Below are 18,940 nucleotides of genomic sequence, written 5' to 3' on the forward strand. Positions count from 1 at the left end.
TCGTTTTTCGTGGAAAAATCGCCAGCGTACTATATTAAAAATCGGTGGTCTGGATAATGACTAAAACCTAAAACCGATGAGTACGAACGGTACGTAAGCCGGTCAAACTAATAAATTATGCACGTATAATAGGTCATATGTGAATGATAAAAACAAATAATGAATAAAAAAACTTGAAAATTGTTAAAGCAACAGATTTAGTAGGCCAGCAGCTCGCCAAGAGACAACGCACGTGTAAAGCATGCTTCGTGACCTGTGTACTTCGACCAATAACATTCAGGCGCTTGTAACCAATAGCAGACTTCGAAACATTCTTTGTTCTCACACTTATTGGATACCTATACCGCGTGCTTCATGTCCTCCTTAATTATTTCTTATTCTATTCGACATTTATAATCTTATTATTAGTGTTGCGGAAACATCGTAGAAATCGATAATTTTTTCGATTACGTTTTTAAAATATTAGGAAAATATCACACAATGCAACATTCGATCATTTTTCTATATCTAATATATATCTGAAATATCTTAGAAATTTTATTTTACGACGTTAAACGTATGCAATTTATTATTTTGATTATCACGTTTTATGTCAGATGATTTTAATATTTTGAAAATCGTAATATATATAGGTACTTCGAATTGCATGGAATGTGTTACGATGAAATCGAAATGTACTGCCATTTTTTGACGGTATGTTCAATGAATTATTTGTAATACGTATTAAAATTACCGCATTGATCGATCCCTTTATGCTATGTACTAGAATTGATACAATGTTTTAAAATATGTAATTGTCCTGAAAAGAAAAATACGAGAATATAGAATTAAGAAAAACTGCCAGAAGCCCAAGCTGTACGAAACCTTTGAATTTTTCTATATATTTAGTACCGGTCTACAATAAGTGTTTTAAGCCCTAAGCCTTAAGAAATTGTTCAATCACAGTTGAATTTGAGGAGAATAGTTGACTGTGATTGGTCAATTTCTTAGGGCTTAGGGCTTAAAACACCTATTGTAGATGGGCACTTATTCCCATATATTCGCGATTGCATCGCAATGGTTGTACACACGAAGTAATGTACTCGATAAATACTCGTATTAATTCGCTTCGCCCACATATCGTGAGAATGACGATGAATTTCGGAAGATGTAGGAGTGATGAAGATCGGACGGTAGATGGAAAGGGTAGATAGCTCTGCAAGAACGTGTACAATAAGGCGCTTTATTTCTAAAAACCTCACGCTCATTTAGCATCGTATAGAAATAGTACTTCTTATGTTTAGATTGTGCGAGTTGTAGCATGGTGCGCAAGTATAAATATAATAAATTTCAGTCGCAGCTCGTCGCTCTCCGCCTCGTTAGCATTCGTTAATCTTCGTTGCCCTTTCTCGGCGGGCATGTTGAAGGGAGACCTTCCCGAGAGAACTGTCCCTTCACATGCCGTCACCGCCGCTGTCGCCGGTACCACCATCGCCGTCGACGCTGACACCGTCGTCGCCGGCTGCCAGCGATTTGCTGCCCTTATCCCGTTTGGCGTTGTGATAGAGGTAGGAGTGTACACGCAGACTGTTACTGTTCTTATATTTATTACCACAAAGCTTACACGTGAGACTTTCAAGCGGGCCGTGAATATAACGGACGTGGAGCTTGAGGTTCTCCTTGCGCGTGAACTGACGCAAGCACCACGGGCACGCGTACATACGTATTACCTTGCCATGCTCCATGCGCAACGTCGGTCCCAGCTCTGAAACGACACGTAACGTTGTCTCCAACGGTAAGCTGCTGCCGGGGATACCCTTGACGGTACGTCGTCCCTTATTGCTGGAATTCGCCGTCTCATACGTGAAATCACTCGGATAAGTCGCCGTGTCGCTCAGACCTGGCGAGAAAGATGTGAGAGAATATCAAAGATGCGTTCGATTCGATAAAGCTATCATGGAACTACATAAAGAGTGTGAAAGATGAATGTTAAATAGGATGCACATAAATGTATAAGAAAAAGAGAGAGTGAAAGAGAGAGGGGGGAGGGAGGAAGGAAGAGAGAGAGAGAGGGGGGGGGGAATCAGAATCGTCATTTATTAGACGCTCTGGGACTACGTCCCCTAAAGCGTCGAAACTAAATTACAAAAAGAGTAGCAAATTAAGTATAAAACATTCTCATGGATTCATATATAAGAAGCAGTTATAAAAAAAAATATAAGAATAAAGAAAATAAAGAAAATACAGATAATATAAATGAGACGTGTTACTACAGTATCTTAGAGCTTACAACTAAAAAGAAAAAGCCATAACTGAAAGATAATTTACAAAAGCCATAGAATAAAAGATAGTTTACACTATAATCTCAAGATACGCTCAGATCTGCTGACAGAAGTTTCATGCACCTAAAGACGAAAATTGCGAAAACAGGAATTCATATAGTTTGGCCTTGAAAGAGCCGATACACGTCGCGTTGCGAATGTCAGAAGGGAGAGAGTTCCACGGCTCGGCAGCGGATAAACAAAAAGATCGCTTATAGAATTCAGTACGGCAGAACGGAAGGTTTAGGGCATCAATCGGAGCTCTAGTATGGCGCTGCATACTTTCATGCCTAAATGTAAAATTGCTGTAGATAACTTGCGGTTTTTTCTTCCTGAGTACCGAGAATGTCAAGGGGGGGAGGAAGAGAGGGAGAGAGAGAGAGAGAGAGAAGGGGGGCGGGAAGGGAGGAGAGGGAGGGGGAGAGAGAAAGAGAGAGAGAAATATTAGATTGCTGCGAAAGACTTATATTTGCCAAATAAAATTAAAAACGCAATTTCAGTAAAGTGGAAGCAAGATCATAGGCTTCCCTCTTTCATGTACAGAGAAATCTTTTAATTCCATCTTCAAAGAACTCAAGTTTCCTAATTTTATTTAATACAAAGTTGGATAGGGAAGCGACAACTAAGTTTGCACCAATCTAATACTTATAAGCAATGTGCAATATGTGCATAGCAGAGATACGACTTCTGAGATATTGAAAAATTAACTTATACGATAAAAGAAAGCGAGGTATGACTTGTATATTTACATTTAAAGATTGATAAGAAATATAAAAAAGATGAATGATGCAATTTGTATTTTTCCTGTAACAAAATCGCTTCATTCATTATACAGTCGAGTCATCATCTAAAGAGATAAGTGACAAATTAGCATGAGAACGAATAGTTTTGCGATTTAAAAAGAAACAGAGGATAAGACCATCGTCAGCGTAGAACCAATTCACGAGTACTGGGATATGAAACTAGCCAATATATGATCCGCCTGCCCAAAAAAAGTATCTTGCGAATTGGTTCTCTCTCCGTACATGCTGCTGACCAAGTTGAAGAATGTGAACGACAAGCGAAATGCGGTAGAAGTGTAAAACGTACCGAACGGCTGAGTTTGTGAATTCTGATTGTAGGGAACTAACTGCGTATCTGGCGTGATATCTGTAAGATAACATCTCTTTCTCTAGACATTCATGACCAATGAGATGAGGTGCCTGATGAACTTATGCAGAGTATAACTCGAGGAACATCGTTTGCTCGGATTTGAAACACCCATTCGCGTGAACATGCAAACGTGATATTGCGTTGATCACAGAGATTAAATTGACTTTAACCCCCGGCGTTGCGGTTCAACGAACTGATTTTACATGTGATAAATGACCATATTCCTTGCTAAATCGTAATGCGTTAGAAATTTGATAGAGAAACCAAGTCGCTTGTTGGAAGGATGGCAATGAGATAAAAAATGTCCACGCTAGAAATACCGGGGGTTAATTATTCAGTACGTAAAAGTGCTTAGGAGCTTGCGTCGCAGTCAAACATGTGATAATGAGTCTCAATAACAAAGTATACATCTATCCGTGGCAAGACTTGAGTGCGTCAAACCTTTGGGGCGCCGATACTGCTGGTACAGCAAACTTTTCTCTTTGCCGAAGGGCGTTTCAGCTCCGGATGACGTTCCGACGACGTCATTCGATCTACCGTTAGCGTTGTCTTTAAAGTACACGAGATGCCGACAAGATGGGGGGGAGAATCACTACCTTGTTTCGGCACGTTCTCGTTGCCGGTATAGAGTATTTTTTCCGCCGTGTATCTGTATCCCGAATCCGTGTCCGTGTCCATCGTGTAATCCAGCGGTTCGTGCTTGGTTGACTGTGGCTGACTCACGTCGGACGTGCAATCCAACGGCTGTTCTTCGCACGGCGCATCCGTACTTCTGCTCCTCTCGCTGAATGCCGTCCGTGCGTCCGGAGCATTGTAGTCGGCTTCAGTGCAACTTTGCCAGTGGCAAGTGTCAGTGACAGTTGATGTTTGTACGGTAAATGGTCTTTCTCTCGTCGAGATATCGTCTGTCGAAGTGCTCTGCCTCGTTGTCGACTGTTCTTTCACGATATGCGTCAGCCTGCCGAATGTGGAAACGTTTTCATCCGTACCGCTAGGATCGCATTTGTCCCTCTCCATCTCATAGAAATCACGATCCTCAAAGTCCTCGTCATTCTTCCCAAGACTTTCTCTGAATCTCTGCAATGCAACAATCAGCTCTGTAAAAGCACTGCACACTCTCAATATATTTTATTCGAGTTTATATAGAAATTGATTTGGAAAAGGAGTAACAACTTTTATAAGTAATAGCACCCTTTCTCACATTCCACACATTGTTACTGTAACATTAGCACTTTCCCAAAGCACTCTATATCTTTGCAAAAATAATTCCAGCCGTATAGCGAACCTCATCTGCTTCTGTAGTCAGTCCTTTTATTTGTAGAGCCTCTGCAACTTTCAAAAAACCAGCAATATCCTCCTGCTTGATATTGACCTCCCCTTGATACATGAAATGCAGCATAGCTGACAAATCTCGATAATTGACATCTTTCAGGATGACAATAGGATGCTTGCATGAGTTTCCCTGTGTACAACAAATCACTGGAGCTTCAGCAGAAGCGCTCCCACAACCGTCGCTACTAGAATAATATACCTTGAAAAGCTCTCGGAAATACGTGCTGCAGACCGACAATATCAGCTTGTGGGCTCGCAGGATCTGACCTTCGGCGGCCAACGTGACGTCCACAAGGTGCTCGTCTGTCAGCAAAGTGTACAAACCCGAAGACAAGTTTGTGGGGAAGCTGTTCCACACCAAGGAGAATTGTTCGTCAGACATTGTTCCTACGTGAAAGACATCTCGTATACTCGGTAGAAAAGCAAGAGAACGTTAGATAGCCTAGATAATTCGCGAGTGCCGCATCAGGCTGCTTCTATAGCTACCTATGGCGCACTGTCATTACGATTGTCAATGCATGAACTGCTATATTACACTATGCTATGTTACACTTGTGTCGTTTGAAACTGGATAACGTTATCGGTACAGTAACCACAATTTCTTTACCTTCGATGATTCCGTGTTTACAAGCGGAGGAAGTTAACCTTGTAACAAGAATCCTCCCCGCGACGATGACTATAACGATGACGACGAAACTAATTAACTGACAATGCTTTCGACACTGCTCTATAACATTGTCAGATCGTTTATATCGCAAGTATAGAGCTGCACTTCAAGTATTCGAGGCCTGACTGATCGTTCGAGCACCGTAAAAGTAGTAGCTGCAAGGTGCAAGATGCAAGACTGTGCAAGACGCAATCAGAAACAGTTTAGAACGCGGTCCCGCGCGCGGAGGCCTGAGTCACTTCGATATGCGCGAATTACAAAAGCGGTGCGCCATAAATCATGCGATCTTCGTCGCGCTCCGAGATGGCGACGCGTGCACGGCGTGCAATCTCGCGCAATGGCGCCGCAACCAACAATGACCAATAACAATGCGGTCGAGATATGATATATATCAACGATATTTAAGCGGAGAGCACGGACTTTTGCATAACGCATAATGCGTAAGCATAAGAAAATTGATTGGTTTATTTCTTTATGCACATGTATATGGACCAATCAATTTTTTTATGCTTACGCATTATGCATTATGTAAAAGTCTGTGCTCCCCGCTTTACATATTTTACACAAACACATATATAATATATATACAATACAGGATCAGTTTTATTTCATATGTGCCAATTATCTCCGTTAATTATCTCATAATCAGAAAGTATCGGTTTATTGGGAAAATGTTTCAGATAAAAAAAAGTTGAAGGGTTCGAAGGAAGCCAATAGACGATCTTATTAGATTTTAGGTCCGGGATCCATGTTGAGCCCAGTAGAGCCCAAGTCAAACTTTTTAAATAAAAACCCACCCCCATTCTTGAGGGGGTAATTGGCGGAGATAATTGGCATACGAAATAACACACCCTGTATATATTTTAGCTTTAATTATACACAATATAATAGGCTGCGGTCCACTTGACGCTACAAATGCTTTGGAGCGTTCTTCTTCTCCTTCTTTCTTCATTGAAAGAAAAGAAGAGGAATGCTTTGAAGCATTTGTAGCATCAAGTGGACCGCGCGCGCGCGCGCGCACACACACACACACACACACACACACACACACACACACACACACACACACAACACACACACACACAGCTATAGTTAAATTCATACATATAAATATAATACGTGATTGAGGAGGAATCTGCAATATTCCGGAAGGTGATAGTATTGATGATTCTAAGCAAAAAGGGTCATATGAACATGGGTCCTATTCCTACTATTACCAAGATATTCTGGTTATAAATGGAGGGATAGAAATAAAAGACAAAGACTGACAACGTTTACACTACCTTCTTCAGTTTTCAGTACAGCATTGTCAGTCATTTGATATTCGGTCGTGCAACAACAACCAAAGCTGACAACAACACCTAAGGCTGATAGTAGAGAACGAGACGTTCTTTGCCTTTTCACGTTATAACCAGAATATCTCGGTAACCGTTAGGAATAGGACCATGTTCATATGACCCTTTTTGCTTAGAATCATCAATACTATCACCTCCCGAAATATTGCAGATTCCTCCTCAATCACCCTGTATATGAATTATTATATAATTATATAATTCAATAGGCTCAACTGGGCATCAATGTAATTTTCTACAAACGTCTTATAAAATAAGATACAAATAACAACAGAACTATTCTGTTATTGCACAATAATCTCTCTATTAATTCCTATTATTAATATCTATTTATACTTGTAAGATATAATTCTTCATTCTTCCTCTCTAATATTTAAATTCAGAGTGCCCTGAATAGTTTCTAACCTTTCCATGGATCTTTCTTCATTCGAAATATAATAGAGTTGATCTCAAAGAGAGAGATCTGTGAAATCCTGATTCATTTCAGAAATCACATTCGATTTGTGGAGCTTATATCAAACGATTAATGAAGTGCTGTCATGGCTGTCGGTGAGACGGAAGCATTTCCAGAGGCCGTAGCGCGCCTCCCAGTCGATGAAGAACAGCTCCGGCTTGTTCCAGAGAACGTGATGCAACGCAAAGTTATACTGGGACTGGATGGGAGGGTTCAGATGCGGCGCCCACTGCGCCCTTTCCATCACGATCCTGTTCACGTAGCTGTAGAACACTTCGGCCTTGTGTATCCAGCAGATGAGGGACATAATGGAGATGATCGTAGCGTGCACGTGGCAGGCTACCTCCACGCGATTATTCTGCTGCTGCAGGATGATCTCCTGCAGGTTCATCGCGAGGCAAACCAGGGCAGCGGCCGTGAAGCCGCATGGTACCTCGACGGCAATCAGACACACCGTGCAGTACGTCGTTTCGAGATTCATCCTTGAGTCCATGTGGTTTATTAGACTCTTCAATAGGCTATCGTGCAGCAATTCGCGGTGCAGCTTGAAAAACAGCCTGTCTTCTTTGCGACACTGTGCGACACGCAGGTCGAGACGCGTGTGTTCGAAAAAGATCCTAGGCGTGTCGAAAATCGCACGGTTGTCCTTGCGGTCCATCAAGTACTGAAGCACCCGGTTGCCCAAAAGGCTGGTCAACCGACTAGACGAGCCCACCATTCGCATTAACAGCGGGAAGATCGTCGGCGTGAGTGTCTGCTCATACAGATCCGCCTGATGCGTATAAGCGGCAAATTCCAGGGTGCTGCCAAACTCCAGAACGAATTCGTCAGTCGTGCCTGCGGCTACTGTCCATGAGCACATGTGCTGCACGACCACCAGTAGCTGATCATTCGACAGATGCTTCATGGTGTTTCTCAGACAAACTTCCAAACCCTTCTTGAGGCTTGCGAGCGGTGGCGGCGGCGATGGCACCAAGGAAGCGGAGGAAGAAGAGTCAAAAATGGTTGTCAATCGTGCGATGATACTGGCGTGAAAGAGCCCGAGCATCCTCTCTATCGTCGCCACTGTATCCTGCGTTGCTGGCCACACATACACGTCAAGGAGCTCGTACAATACTCTGACGAGGCCGCGAGCGTCCTCGACGCCGATCTCTGGTAGCGTTAACTTGTTCCAGACTGCGTGGATGATCAGCCCGACGCTAACAGGACTGACGTCCAGTAGACTGTACATCACTTCGAAACAGAAGGTCTCGAATTTCCAGAGTCGCTCGTGGTAGACGGCTTCTACGATCGTCTCTACAACTTCCCGCGACTTCTCCGGCAGGTAGCTCTTCAGCAGGGAGTGGTAGCAGTCTCGAGCGACTCTGAACTTCCGTCGACGTTTCCATTCGCAAAACCCATCCATGTGCAGCACGCTCTCATAGTGTAACAGGATCCTCAGGAGGCACGTGACAAGTGCGCGAGGATGGCGAGACTGCAATTGCTTCTTCGTCGCATTTCTAACGATCATCGTTATCTTATCCAAAGTCTTATCCTGCTGCGCCGGGGAGTGAAAAACAGTCGACGAGAAGCTCTTAGAGATATCATCCATTCTTCGTGCGAGTTCTTCATCGGTGATCATTCGTAGAATCGATACAAAGTTGCTTAGATTTTAAGAGAAATGTGACAGAAGCCAGAGTTCCTAAAAAACGAAATACGAGATATTAAAAATAGAAATATAATAGAGAGCAATAATATGAATAATATTATATATAATACGTAGAAGAGACTGAAATTTATAAAAATATGGAATAATAAAACCAAAATATTTTATGCGGGTTAAAATTCAACTTTCAATTTTTTTGGAAGATTATAATAGAAACGTGAAATTGCAGCTTACCTCGTATTAAAAGATTCGTGTTGTGATGTTTTTCAGTGTAATTTATACCAGTCCACAATTTTAATGTTCATATTACCTGTCTCCTATTCTTGCCGACGTATTAAATTTAAAATAGCACGATAAAAAGATCTATAAGTAATAACGATATATAATACATATTATTTACATAAGTACAGCGATATAATATAGCGGTACACGTCCGTAGATAAAAAACAATACTTTATTCTATATTTACAAATTCCTATACATTTATGCACATAATGTACGAAGAGTACGTCCCAAAATTCTCGATTTTACAAAGTGGACTTAAGAATTCGCGAGTCTTTAACTATATCTCTAACCCATTATTAAATATATTAAATACACGGTACTCGCATATTATTTTAACAAATGTAACAAAGCTTTCGTATTTAGAACCACAAATCACCGCCGACGTCCTCGTCCGGTTGCGGCAGCTGTTGCTGCTGATTCTGCTCTTCTACTTCCTGCTTTAATGTGGTGTTTTCGGCGTCATCGTCGCTTTCGGAAACGGCTAAGTCGTCCTGGATCTTATTTTCGTCTTTATCGTCTCTGGCCGGTAAACCAGCCAACAGAAAGTCTGACGGATCGTAATTTGGATCGACGTCCATGCTCTCATCTACGAGTGGAAAGTCAACATTTACGAGTCAGTAAAAAATTGATACAACTTTATTATCGAGCAAACAATCCAATGAAAAATTCGTTTTATTTTTGAAGAGTTATACCTCGTATTTCTTGAAACCGTTCGGTTACGCGCGATTAAAAATAGTAATAGGTTTCTCTTGAATTATCTATATTCCTGTATGGTTTCTATTTTCTTCAAAGAGTAGATTATCAAGCAAAGCGATAGAAAAATCAATTATTGATTACTTGAAACTTTGTCTTCTTACCTTGTTGAAGCAGTTGCTGTTCGCCCATATAAAAACCGACGTTGCCTAACTGGACCATCGCCTCGGCGGCTTGCTGACTATCATCGTCCGCTAATATGACACCTTCTTCTCTGACTTCACTTAATTCCAGTGCCTCCGTTTCGTTTTGCTCGGAATGTTCGTCTGTGCCGAATGGCACTTCATCGAACTCATCTTCACTGGAGAATTGAAGATCTGTAACAGAAAGAAAGACTGTTAATCAAACTCCGATAGATACAAAATAAAATTAGGATTATATTGCTTTACCTTCTTCGAGTACATCTTTCTTTTTCGAGTTTCTATCCATATCCGCTTCCATGTCTCCTTCTACATCGACAAAATCGAAGTCATCCATATTTGATTTGCCAAATGGATTTTCCGGAGAACTGGTCTGACTCTGAACATAATTTCAATATTGAATAAAATGTAGAAATTAAAGACGTCGAGCATCAAAAAAGCGGAGATTAAGTAACGAAATAATAAAATGTGAATTATAAGCAAGAAATATATACGCTAAGTAAACATAAGAATAAATATAATCCTTACGCCTCTGTATTCAGGTTCTGTAATAGTATAGTTTTCCTCATCCTGACAAAGCCACGAGGAATCTATGTCCGCTTGTTCCATCGCCCGTTTTTGCACGAGCACTATATTGTTCTCTAGTTGCGTCAGATGTTCATCATACTAAAACAAAGTTCATCATTGTTTGTAACTATTCCAGTAATTCCTTATTCTTATTTTTAAGAACTCTTAATAACTTTTTTCAACTAATTAACATAAAAACATTTATACCTCGTCTAATGTGTCTTTACACACTTTAACCAGCAACTCCGCTTTATTTGTGAGCGGAGAGTCCTTGCCATTATAAAGCGTGCAATTCTCCAAAATCTGTTCGATATCTCTGAGAAATTCGTTACGACTGTGGTATTTGTGCGCTGAAAGGGTTTTAAAAATAGATAAATTAATTTCAAGAAAATAAATTACAATCATACAAATCTATATCTTTATACATTAACAAATTAAAATTTCTTACCAGAAACTTTTTTAGATATTGTTTCTAGGTCCATCGGCCTCTTGACAATACTGTAATAATCCTTCACCATTTTTTTATTCACAGGTTTCATGAACGGCCATACTTCTGTCATGGATTTCAATTTGTTGTTGACAACGTTGTCCAAGATGAAGGTGAGGGCAACTTGGTCATTGTCGTCAAGAAGAGGATTGATTGCTTTCTCCAGCCTCATCAAACGATCCTCCTTTTCACCGAGCCTCTCGACGCACGTATCCAACATTCTCCTAGCGGCTACAGTCAACGAACTCTTCGTTCCATTATAGAGTGTCGAGTTCTCCACGATCTGATTGACATCCGCCAGAAATTCTTCCCTGCTTTGATATTTTTTCATTCTCAAATTTTCACGTATGGTCTGTAGATCCATGGGTCGCTGTATGATCTTGTGATAATCGGGGACTACCTGATGACAAATAATAGCACGATTTATATATATTCGTAAAAAAATATTTTTCGATTTTTAAGATATTTCCACTACACAAATATTCTATTTAAATTTTTATGTATACTTTTATATATTTATATCAACTTATATAAAGCTCTTATAATTGAAATTTAATATTATTTCAATTCGATTCATAATCGAAGTTTTTAGTTTAATCTCGTAAGTTAAAATAGCTTTTACTTTAGCATTGACTGGAAACAGGAACGGTTGCACATCGGGCAAATCCCTCATCTCGTTCAGAATGCTTTCCAACATTGTTGACATTACGACAACTGGGTCAGTCCTACGCCTGTTAACCGGCCTTTGGTGGCGTTTCAAATAATCGCAGTGGTCATCTGTGGGCGGTTTCCTGCGTTTCTTCGAATTCACCGCCTCCTTCGGCACTTTGAGCAACAATGTACGTCTCTTCATCTCCTCGGCATGCTAAAATAAACCATAGATTTTGATCAGCATTTTAGATTCTTCGGATTCCGTAATTGATATGAATATTCCTCAGATTGAGCCCTTGTCATTAAATTTTCAATATCCATCAACTCACCTTGATAAGTTTCGAGGATAGTTTCACCTTAGTGCCATCGACATTAACTAGATCCTGATCGTCGGTATTTAGCTGCTTTTCAATTTCCTCCTCCTGTTCCTCAGTCATCGCAACGTTAACCGGTGCTGTGGCAATGCTGTTCTGGTAGAGCGGACAGGCCTTGTTGGTACGCATGTGACCAACGTTGCCACAAGCGCCGCACTTAAGCTTCAGATCTGGCTTGAGTTTAGGCTTTTTGCGCTTGGGAGGCGATACCTCCGGTTTAGGATGTTTGGGTGCGGGGGTGGAGGAAGTAGAGGATTGGAAATTACAGAATGGAAGGATACTAGTTGAGGAAGTGGTAGTCGGGGTGTTAGTGTTGCTGCGATCAAATATGTTGTTGCTCGAATTGTTGATGCTGCTGCCGTTCACTATCGGCGGCCCACCCAACATACGTTCTCTCTCCTGATTCCGTTTGATTCGTCGCAACTGTTCCTGAATCCTACGCTTCTCCCGCTTCATTTCTTCCTTTTGCGCCTCGTCCAATGTGGCGAACTGCTTGATAAACGTCTCATCTTTCGAATTGCGGATCTTTATGTACGTGTCGATCACAGCAGGCTTCCTCACCAGCTCGACTCGCGTATACTCCTTACCCTCCGGATTACGGAACGTGCGGTAGATCTTTAATACGCGACCCTGCTGCGCATTGAAGTTGTTAACCGGGCTATCCTCTTCGTCGTCCTTCTTTTTGCTCTCCTTGGCCTTCTTGCTCTCCTGCTCCTGCGCCTCGCCCATCAGCATCTTCCGTAGCTCGTGCCGCTGTTGCTCCTCCCGCTCCAGCGATAGCTGCGTGCTGGTCTTTTTGTTCGACAACATATTCTCAATGTTCTTACCCATTTCCTCGATATCAGAGCTATCCTCTTCCGAGCTCTCGCCTTCGTCTGTGCTCAATACTTCGTTTGACGACAATACGCGGTTCTGCAAGTCGAAGATTCGTTGGCACTCCTCCTTGTAACGTTCTTGATGTTCGGCGATAGAGAAACGATTGCCACGTGAAAACTTCGTCATGCCCTCCTCACCGGCTTTCGCTTTCTCTGTAGACAGAGTTCGAACTACGTCGATTACTTCCCAACGCGATAACTTCTTAATCTCTTCCTCGGGTACGCCGAACTTTCGCAGCAACGCTTTTGCATTGTTCAAGGACAATCTCCTCAAGTCTGCATCTGTGCCAGTTACAGTTCTTTTTGGTTGAGCTTCTTGCTCTTCCTATCCGAAACAACATTTCATGATTTATTCTAATATGAATAATAATACTTTTAATTAATAGATACTTGTCAGAACAAACCTTGCTAATAGTTGGTTTATTCGGCACTCTAACATAAGAGAAACCTTCACCGCACCCAGTTGGATCGGCTGGACCTGCCAACTGCAGTAAACACTTTCCTTTCATGGCTTGGATGTATGCGCGCGTCGTGTTCCATGGTGCCACCTTCACCTCGTCATCCATCTTTAGCTGCATATCCTCGTCGTCATCGTCCTGTGGAGTGAACAGAAACTTCTCACCGTATCCGGCGTCCTTTAGACGCTGTTCGGCCGCAATCATGCTGAAATAAGCGCAGCATTGCTCTGGCGACACCATAGCGCGGATCTCTTCCTCCGTTGGCAATCTAAAGTCCGGTTTTATTACCCACCAATTGGAATCCATGCCTATTCAATATCAAAAGGTTTCTGAGTGATGTAAACGTTTATAGACTTGCTTAGAAATAAAATATAACAGCAACAACGCTCTTTTTCTATACAATTTTTACTTTGCTTCCTTTCAGCTTTTATTGCAGAAAAAATAACGAACAACTTGATATTAGTTACGCACCGGTTCTTTTAAAGTCAGCGCACAGCTTCAATCTCTTCCTGATGCTACTCTCGCTGTGAGATGGGAAGGCCTTCTTTATATCATCCATCTTAATTCGTCGGGGAGTATCGCGTGACTTCCAGAACAATCTGTATATGAACACCTGTAGAAAATCTCGTACAAAGTTGTTTGCTCTCTTTGAGTTAGGTCCAGGAACTTCGTAAAGTGGGCATTCCTGTCCGGCAACAAACAAGGCGTCCACTTCTCTAACATAATATTGCTGTCTGGAAAGATTACAAAATCAATGAAAATAAATACAACATTTTGATAGATATATGTATATGTATACACAAGATGCTCCAGGATTTAACCGACAAATTGCAGAGATATTCTACAAGTGGAAATAAAAAAAAATGTTATATGAAGTTTGGCTAGAAATGCTTTATTACAATGTTATAAACAAATATTGAAACGGAATATGAAATAGGTAAAAATGGATCTCCGAAATCGCCATATTTACCGCTTCTTGATTTTTATTTATGGGGAACTTTAAAAAACGAGGTTTACAGTACAGAAGTAATTTCCCGTGAAAATTTAATGCAACGAATTAATAATTCAATTAGTAAGATGCAACAAAATTTTCAGGAAATTTGTTGCATTTGTAATAAGTTTCGTATTACATCGATGTCAAGGTGCTATTGTCATGCAAGGACATTTTAAAATACGTTACTAATTGTCATTACTAAAAGTCGGTTTATTCATACTTTGTACGTAGGAAAATCCGTTGTTATCTATATTTCATGTTTTATTTCAATATTTGTTGCCAATATGATTACTTCTGTACTGTGTAAACCTTTTTCTTTTAATTTCTCATAAGTAAAGATCAAGAGGCGTTAAATCTGATGATCTCGGATATCAGAGGACCAGTTTTGCCTATTTTATGTTCCATTTCAATATTTATTCATAACTTTGTAATAAGGCATTTCTAGTTAAACTTCATATAACATTTTTTTCTTATTTTTACTTGTAGAATGTCTTTCCGCAATTTGTCGGTTAAATCCTGGGACATCCTTTAATATTTCGTATGTATATGTCCAGGCATTCCTACCGGTGATCGTACACAAGAAATATAAAAATTGGCAAGCGTAGAAAATGGAAGAATATAAACATGATTGTATATTAAGGCGAATTACCTCGTTCTTATAACTAAGAAATCGGTCTCGGGAATTTTGTGCTCGTAAAGGGGAGCTCTGTACATGTTATTCTCGACTGCCTGGATGCTTTGGCCAGGCGTGAGTATTCCCAGGAAGGGGCTGGTGTGAGCGTATGCCGTCTCTCCGTATCTGTACGTCTGCGGTCCCTGATCCTTGCCCGCCCTCCTCTTGTAATAGTTCTTCACCTTGGAGCACATGCCAACCTGATTCATAAGCGGTGGATGTTCCTCTGAAAACTCAACGAGCACCAACTCGCCGTCCCGTCCGGTTAAGTCCTCAGGTGTTCTCATGAAGAACACATCGCCCCCACCGGAAGCAATCCTTTCTTGCTCTCGTTGCTTAGCTTTCTTCTTAATGTGCTTTAGTAGGGGCAAGACACCATGCGGTCCTGGATGAGCCAACGGCCCATGGCTGAACCTTCGCAAAGGCGGCCTATGAAAATTTCTCAATCGCATTGGACCCATGTGCGTTTGTACAAAAGGAACGCGCAGCTCCACTACTGGAGTGCTGTGTTGTATCAAATTGCCGCCGCCGACTTTCAGCCTCAATGTAGTTTCTGAGGACTTGGGCATGTAATACGTGTCATTTGATATGTTAAACGGATCTCGGTCGGGTGACTTTGGCGGTGGCGGAGGCGTGTCTTCTTCAAGGACGTTGATGACACCCGCTTTGCCCAGCAATAGTTTGCTCTTCTTGACATGCGGATGCGGAATTTTTACCTTGGGCTGCGGGCCATTATCCTTGTGAAGAAGAGCGGGATCTATGTCGTCCGGTATGCCTAGAACTATGTTCTCGTCGTTCGGATCCAATGTAAGTATCTTCGGTTTTGGGATCTTTCTCATGTTTTCAGGATCCCAAATGACCTCTTCCTCCCATAAACCGTAAACAAGCTCTTCATTTTCCACCGGAAATATCGAATACCACGTATCGTCTTCCTCCCGCTGTTGTTGCTGATTTCCCTTACCCATGTTCATCTTATTCTTCTGAGATTGCATATGCATTGGCGTTGTAATTTGCGAAGTGGCCAGTCTAACGTTAGGTGCTACATTAACCGGGGCACCCTTTCCTGGCTGACTGAAGGCTTGCGCGGTTCTGTTACCGCTCGATGGCACCCAGCCAGCAGCATTGTTCTTACTGTTTAACTTCTGCATTACCTATTAAATAAAAAATAAATTTATTTCTTATTTTTGGCAAGTATGTGATACTGACCGCTTTATTAACAAAATTGTACCTTATGCTTTATGTCATCTCCGTTCCAGACAACATCATCTTCCCAATGCAACTGGGACACCATTAAAAATGCGTCATCAGCAAACTCCTCATCTTGGGTTTCTGGTTTGTCGCCTTCTTGCTCTTCCACCTAATTTCAGAACAAGAAAGTATAAATGTTTAAAGATAATTACGCAATAGTAATTAGTGTGTTAAACACAACATAATAAGAACGCACTTTTTCAACCGTCTTGAAGCCGTAGTTGAACCCGTCTCCAGTTTCTGGAACTTCTAGCATGTCGTACCACAACTGCGCGGGTCCAAATCTCCAGTCAGCCACTTTGGGTCCCATGTCACCGTTCTCTCCATTCTCGCCGGTCTTACCGGTCTGTTCCTTGTCTTCTACCGGTCGCAGAAGTTTGTTTTCGTCATCCGAGCGACATGCTTCCGCGCTCGGCTCAGGACCGTAATGCATGATCCAACCCTGAAACAAATAACACAATATTAACCCTCTGTATTCAGCAGCGTAATAACAATAGCAATTAGCAATTTCACAGATCTAAAGAAAATATTGATATGAAGAGATTATACCTTAAATTTGAGTTTTTTGTCATCCTGATCAGAGCCAGAATCAGAATCTCTGACATCATGATGCTTTTTCTTCTTACGTCGCTTCCTCACACCTCTCCATATCTGTGGCAGACTGCTCGGCTTGCCTGGACCGAACAGTCGTGAGAATCTGAGTACTTTGTTGGCGCGAAAGTCTGGGAACAATTCGGTGACGTCGATATTAGCGTACTTGGACGGCAGCATGGAAGCGAGGGGCGTCTCCAATTTACGTTGACGCGCCGCCTCTGCTTCCTCTGCAGTTAATGCCTCTTTTTCCTCTGGTATTGGCGGCGGTGGCATCAATTGTGTATCTGATTTGCTGATGACCTCCTCATCGTCGGCATCATAATCTGCATTCTCCTTGTCAACTTTCTTGTCGAGTCCATTACTTTTAGCTAAAAACAAATATTGAAACTCATGACTCTTCATTAATCATTGTAAATAAAGACACATAATATCAGTCAACTATATACTAGAATGTAAACTCTACTCTAGAAGAAAACAGAAAAAAAGATGGAAGACTATAACCAGCTGTTTTTTTTCTATTGCTGTACTCTTCAAGGACAATAGAAAACCATTGATTAATCAAAATTTGTTAAATAGAAATAATCCCTAATCAATCCATCTTTTTCTTCTTGTTACCCAGGTGCTAAGCATGGTAATGCATACTCCAATATAGTATATAGTTTACTGCATAATATACATTTTAACATTACATTAATGCTATAATTATCAATTGTATATAAATATGATATCTATACAAAACCACAATGCAGCTACTAACAGATCTCATCATTTGTATCATCCGCTAACTCATTTATATCCGAAAAATCTAGCGCGGTGGGTGATTTTGCCAAGTAATCCACATCTGTGTCATTCACAGTTGTGTTTTGATCCTCCTTATCATCTGCTTTGCCATTCTCTTTCTCCTCGGCATTGTTGTCATTGGACATCATCTCATTGATGAACGAACTCAGACCAAGGTGACTGAGTGAAGCTAAATGTTGCTTAGCTTCAGGATCCAAGATATCATCCTCCAATTGACCATTGTCGTCGATGTTGCCAAAGAGGAAGCCAGTGATATTGAGGCCAGACGCGAAGTCCTTCTCATTCTCCTCGTCGGAATCCCCCATTTCTCCCTTGTTGAGATTTAACGGTAAATTCAACCTTTGCAATGTAAAGCCCGTGAAATGTCTGCCTGCTGAACGTACGCTAGTTCTATAAGTCAATCACAAAATCAGAATACAATAACATCTTTTTTTATTCGCTCTTATAATTTGCAAAATAGTATCGATCTTACCTCACGCGAATTATGCCCGGCACCGGCGAATCGCGCACGAAACCCGGTCCAGCAGTTTGTTTACATAAATATCATCGCGATGATCAACCATCCGCAAAACAAACGGGAACCAACTAATAACCAAAAACACGACCTCGCTGAATTTATCTGGAACTCCGATCGTACGGATACTAGATACGTAGAATGAATCGGGTTTTCCTTTGTCGCAAGTCGCGACATCTGTAGAATCAATTTAAATTAAAATCGCGTTGTTCTAGCGTTGTCTAGGAACTTTGTAAATCATGATTACCCTAGACAGAGAGAATTCTTCTCTCTGCCCTAGATTAGAGGTCCCCAACCAGCCACTGTGAAAGTTTATCCGGCCCGCCAAGAAATTTTGACGAATAAAAAATTTTAATATAGCTCGATCTCTTGACAAAAAAGGTTAGAAAACCCCTACCCTAGATTCTTGAAATTTAAATTAGCAGCTCAGGGCCGATATCACAGTCTCCGATTAAACTCACTCTTCGTCTCTTTCTAGGGGGACAGTTAGAAAGAGATGCAGAGTGAGTTTAATCGGAGGATCACATTAATCGGAGACTGTAATATCGGCCCTCACTTCAATACTTCTATCTTGGAAATTTAAAATATTTATCTATAATGTCAGCCAAAGTTCAGATACTCGTC

General features: G+C 41.3%; 3 protein-coding genes across 5 annotated transcripts; all 3 read right to left on the minus strand.

Annotated features, from left to right (window-relative positions):
* Positions 1–1,206: 1,206 nt before the first annotated feature.
* Positions 1,207–5,732, minus strand: LOC139822414 (uncharacterized). Of its 3 annotated transcripts, XM_071794089.1 has the most exons (6): positions 5,392–5,722; positions 4,984–5,171; positions 4,738–4,914; positions 4,049–4,529; positions 3,390–3,449; positions 1,207–1,879 (listed from the first exon to the last, which is right to left on the minus strand). In XM_071794089.1, the coding sequence occupies exons 2-6, from the start codon at positions 5,164–5,166 to the stop codon at positions 1,434–1,436; spliced, it is 1,347 nt and encodes a 448-aa protein (XP_071650190.1). In that variant the 5' UTR covers positions 5,167–5,171; positions 5,392–5,722; the 3' UTR covers positions 1,207–1,433. The 3 variants fall into 3 exon arrangements, with proteins under 3 accessions (XP_071650190.1, XP_071650189.1, XP_071650191.1); XM_071794088.1 differs by having other exon boundaries at positions 4,738–5,171; positions 5,392–5,732; XM_071794090.1 differs by lacking the exon at positions 3,390–3,449 and having other exon boundaries at positions 5,392–5,720.
* A 1,586-nt stretch (positions 5,733–7,318) lies between these two features.
* Positions 7,319–9,241, minus strand: LOC139822413 (uncharacterized). Its single transcript, XM_071794087.1, has 2 exons — positions 9,137–9,241; positions 7,319–8,938 (listed from the first exon to the last, which is right to left on the minus strand). Exon 2 carries the CDS (start codon positions 8,876–8,878, stop codon positions 7,319–7,321), a length of 1,560 nt encoding a protein of 519 aa, XP_071650188.1. The 5' UTR covers positions 8,879–8,938; positions 9,137–9,241.
* A 97-nt stretch (positions 9,242–9,338) lies between these two features.
* Taf1 (TATA-box binding protein associated factor 1) lies at positions 9,339–18,435 on the minus strand. The gene is made up of 16 exons (XM_071794086.1): positions 18,275–18,435; positions 17,759–18,192; positions 16,957–17,369; positions 16,604–16,849; positions 16,388–16,516; positions 15,136–16,310; positions 13,964–14,226; positions 13,439–13,800; positions 12,115–13,359; positions 11,757–11,999; positions 11,096–11,534; positions 10,855–10,997; positions 10,609–10,746; positions 10,330–10,459; positions 10,045–10,257; positions 9,339–9,773 (listed from the first exon to the last, which is right to left on the minus strand). The coding sequence occupies exons 2-16, from the start codon at positions 18,105–18,107 to the stop codon at positions 9,547–9,549; spliced, it is 5,715 nt and encodes a 1,904-aa protein (XP_071650187.1). The 5' UTR covers positions 18,108–18,192; positions 18,275–18,435; the 3' UTR covers positions 9,339–9,546.
* Positions 18,436–18,940: the final 505 nt, after the last annotated feature.

Source organism: Temnothorax longispinosus, chromosome 11 (assembly GCF_030848805.1).
Source record: "Temnothorax longispinosus isolate EJ_2023e chromosome 11, Tlon_JGU_v1, whole genome shotgun sequence".
Taxonomy (NCBI): domain Eukaryota; kingdom Metazoa; phylum Arthropoda; class Insecta; order Hymenoptera; family Formicidae; genus Temnothorax; species Temnothorax longispinosus.

What these genes read in the sequence shown, in the direction of transcription:
- LOC139822414 (XM_071794088.1), bottom strand. Translation starts at nt 5,166, where the DNA reads ATGTCTGACGAACAATTCTCCTTGGTGTGGAACAGCTTCCCCACAAAC. An exon ending in TGACTACAGAAGCAGATGAG is followed by an intron (nt 4,530 to 4,737) that starts GTTCGCTATACG and finishes GTTGCATTGCAG; the next exon opens with AGATTCAGAGAAAGTCTTGG. An exon ending in TTCACAAACTCAGCCGTTCG is followed by an intron (nt 1,880 to 3,389) that starts GTACGTTTTACA and finishes CTTTCTCGCCAG; the next exon opens with GTCTGAGCGACACGGCGACT.
- LOC139822413 (XM_071794087.1), bottom strand. Translation starts at nt 8,878, where the DNA reads ATGATCACCGATGAAGAACTCGCACGAAGAATGGATGATATCTCTAAG.
- Taf1 (XM_071794086.1), bottom strand. Translation starts at nt 18,107, where the DNA reads ATGGGGGATTCCGACGAGGAGAATGAGAAGGACTTCGCGTCTGGCCTC. An exon ending in TGATACAAATGATGAGATCT is followed by an intron (nt 17,370 to 17,758) that starts GTTAGTAGCTGC and finishes ATTTGTTTTTAG; the next exon opens with CTAAAAGTAATGGACTCGAC. An exon ending in AATATCTAAAAAAGTTTCTG is followed by an intron (nt 10,998 to 11,095) that starts GTAAGAAATTTT and finishes AAACCCTTTCAG; the next exon opens with CGCACAAATACCACAGTCGT.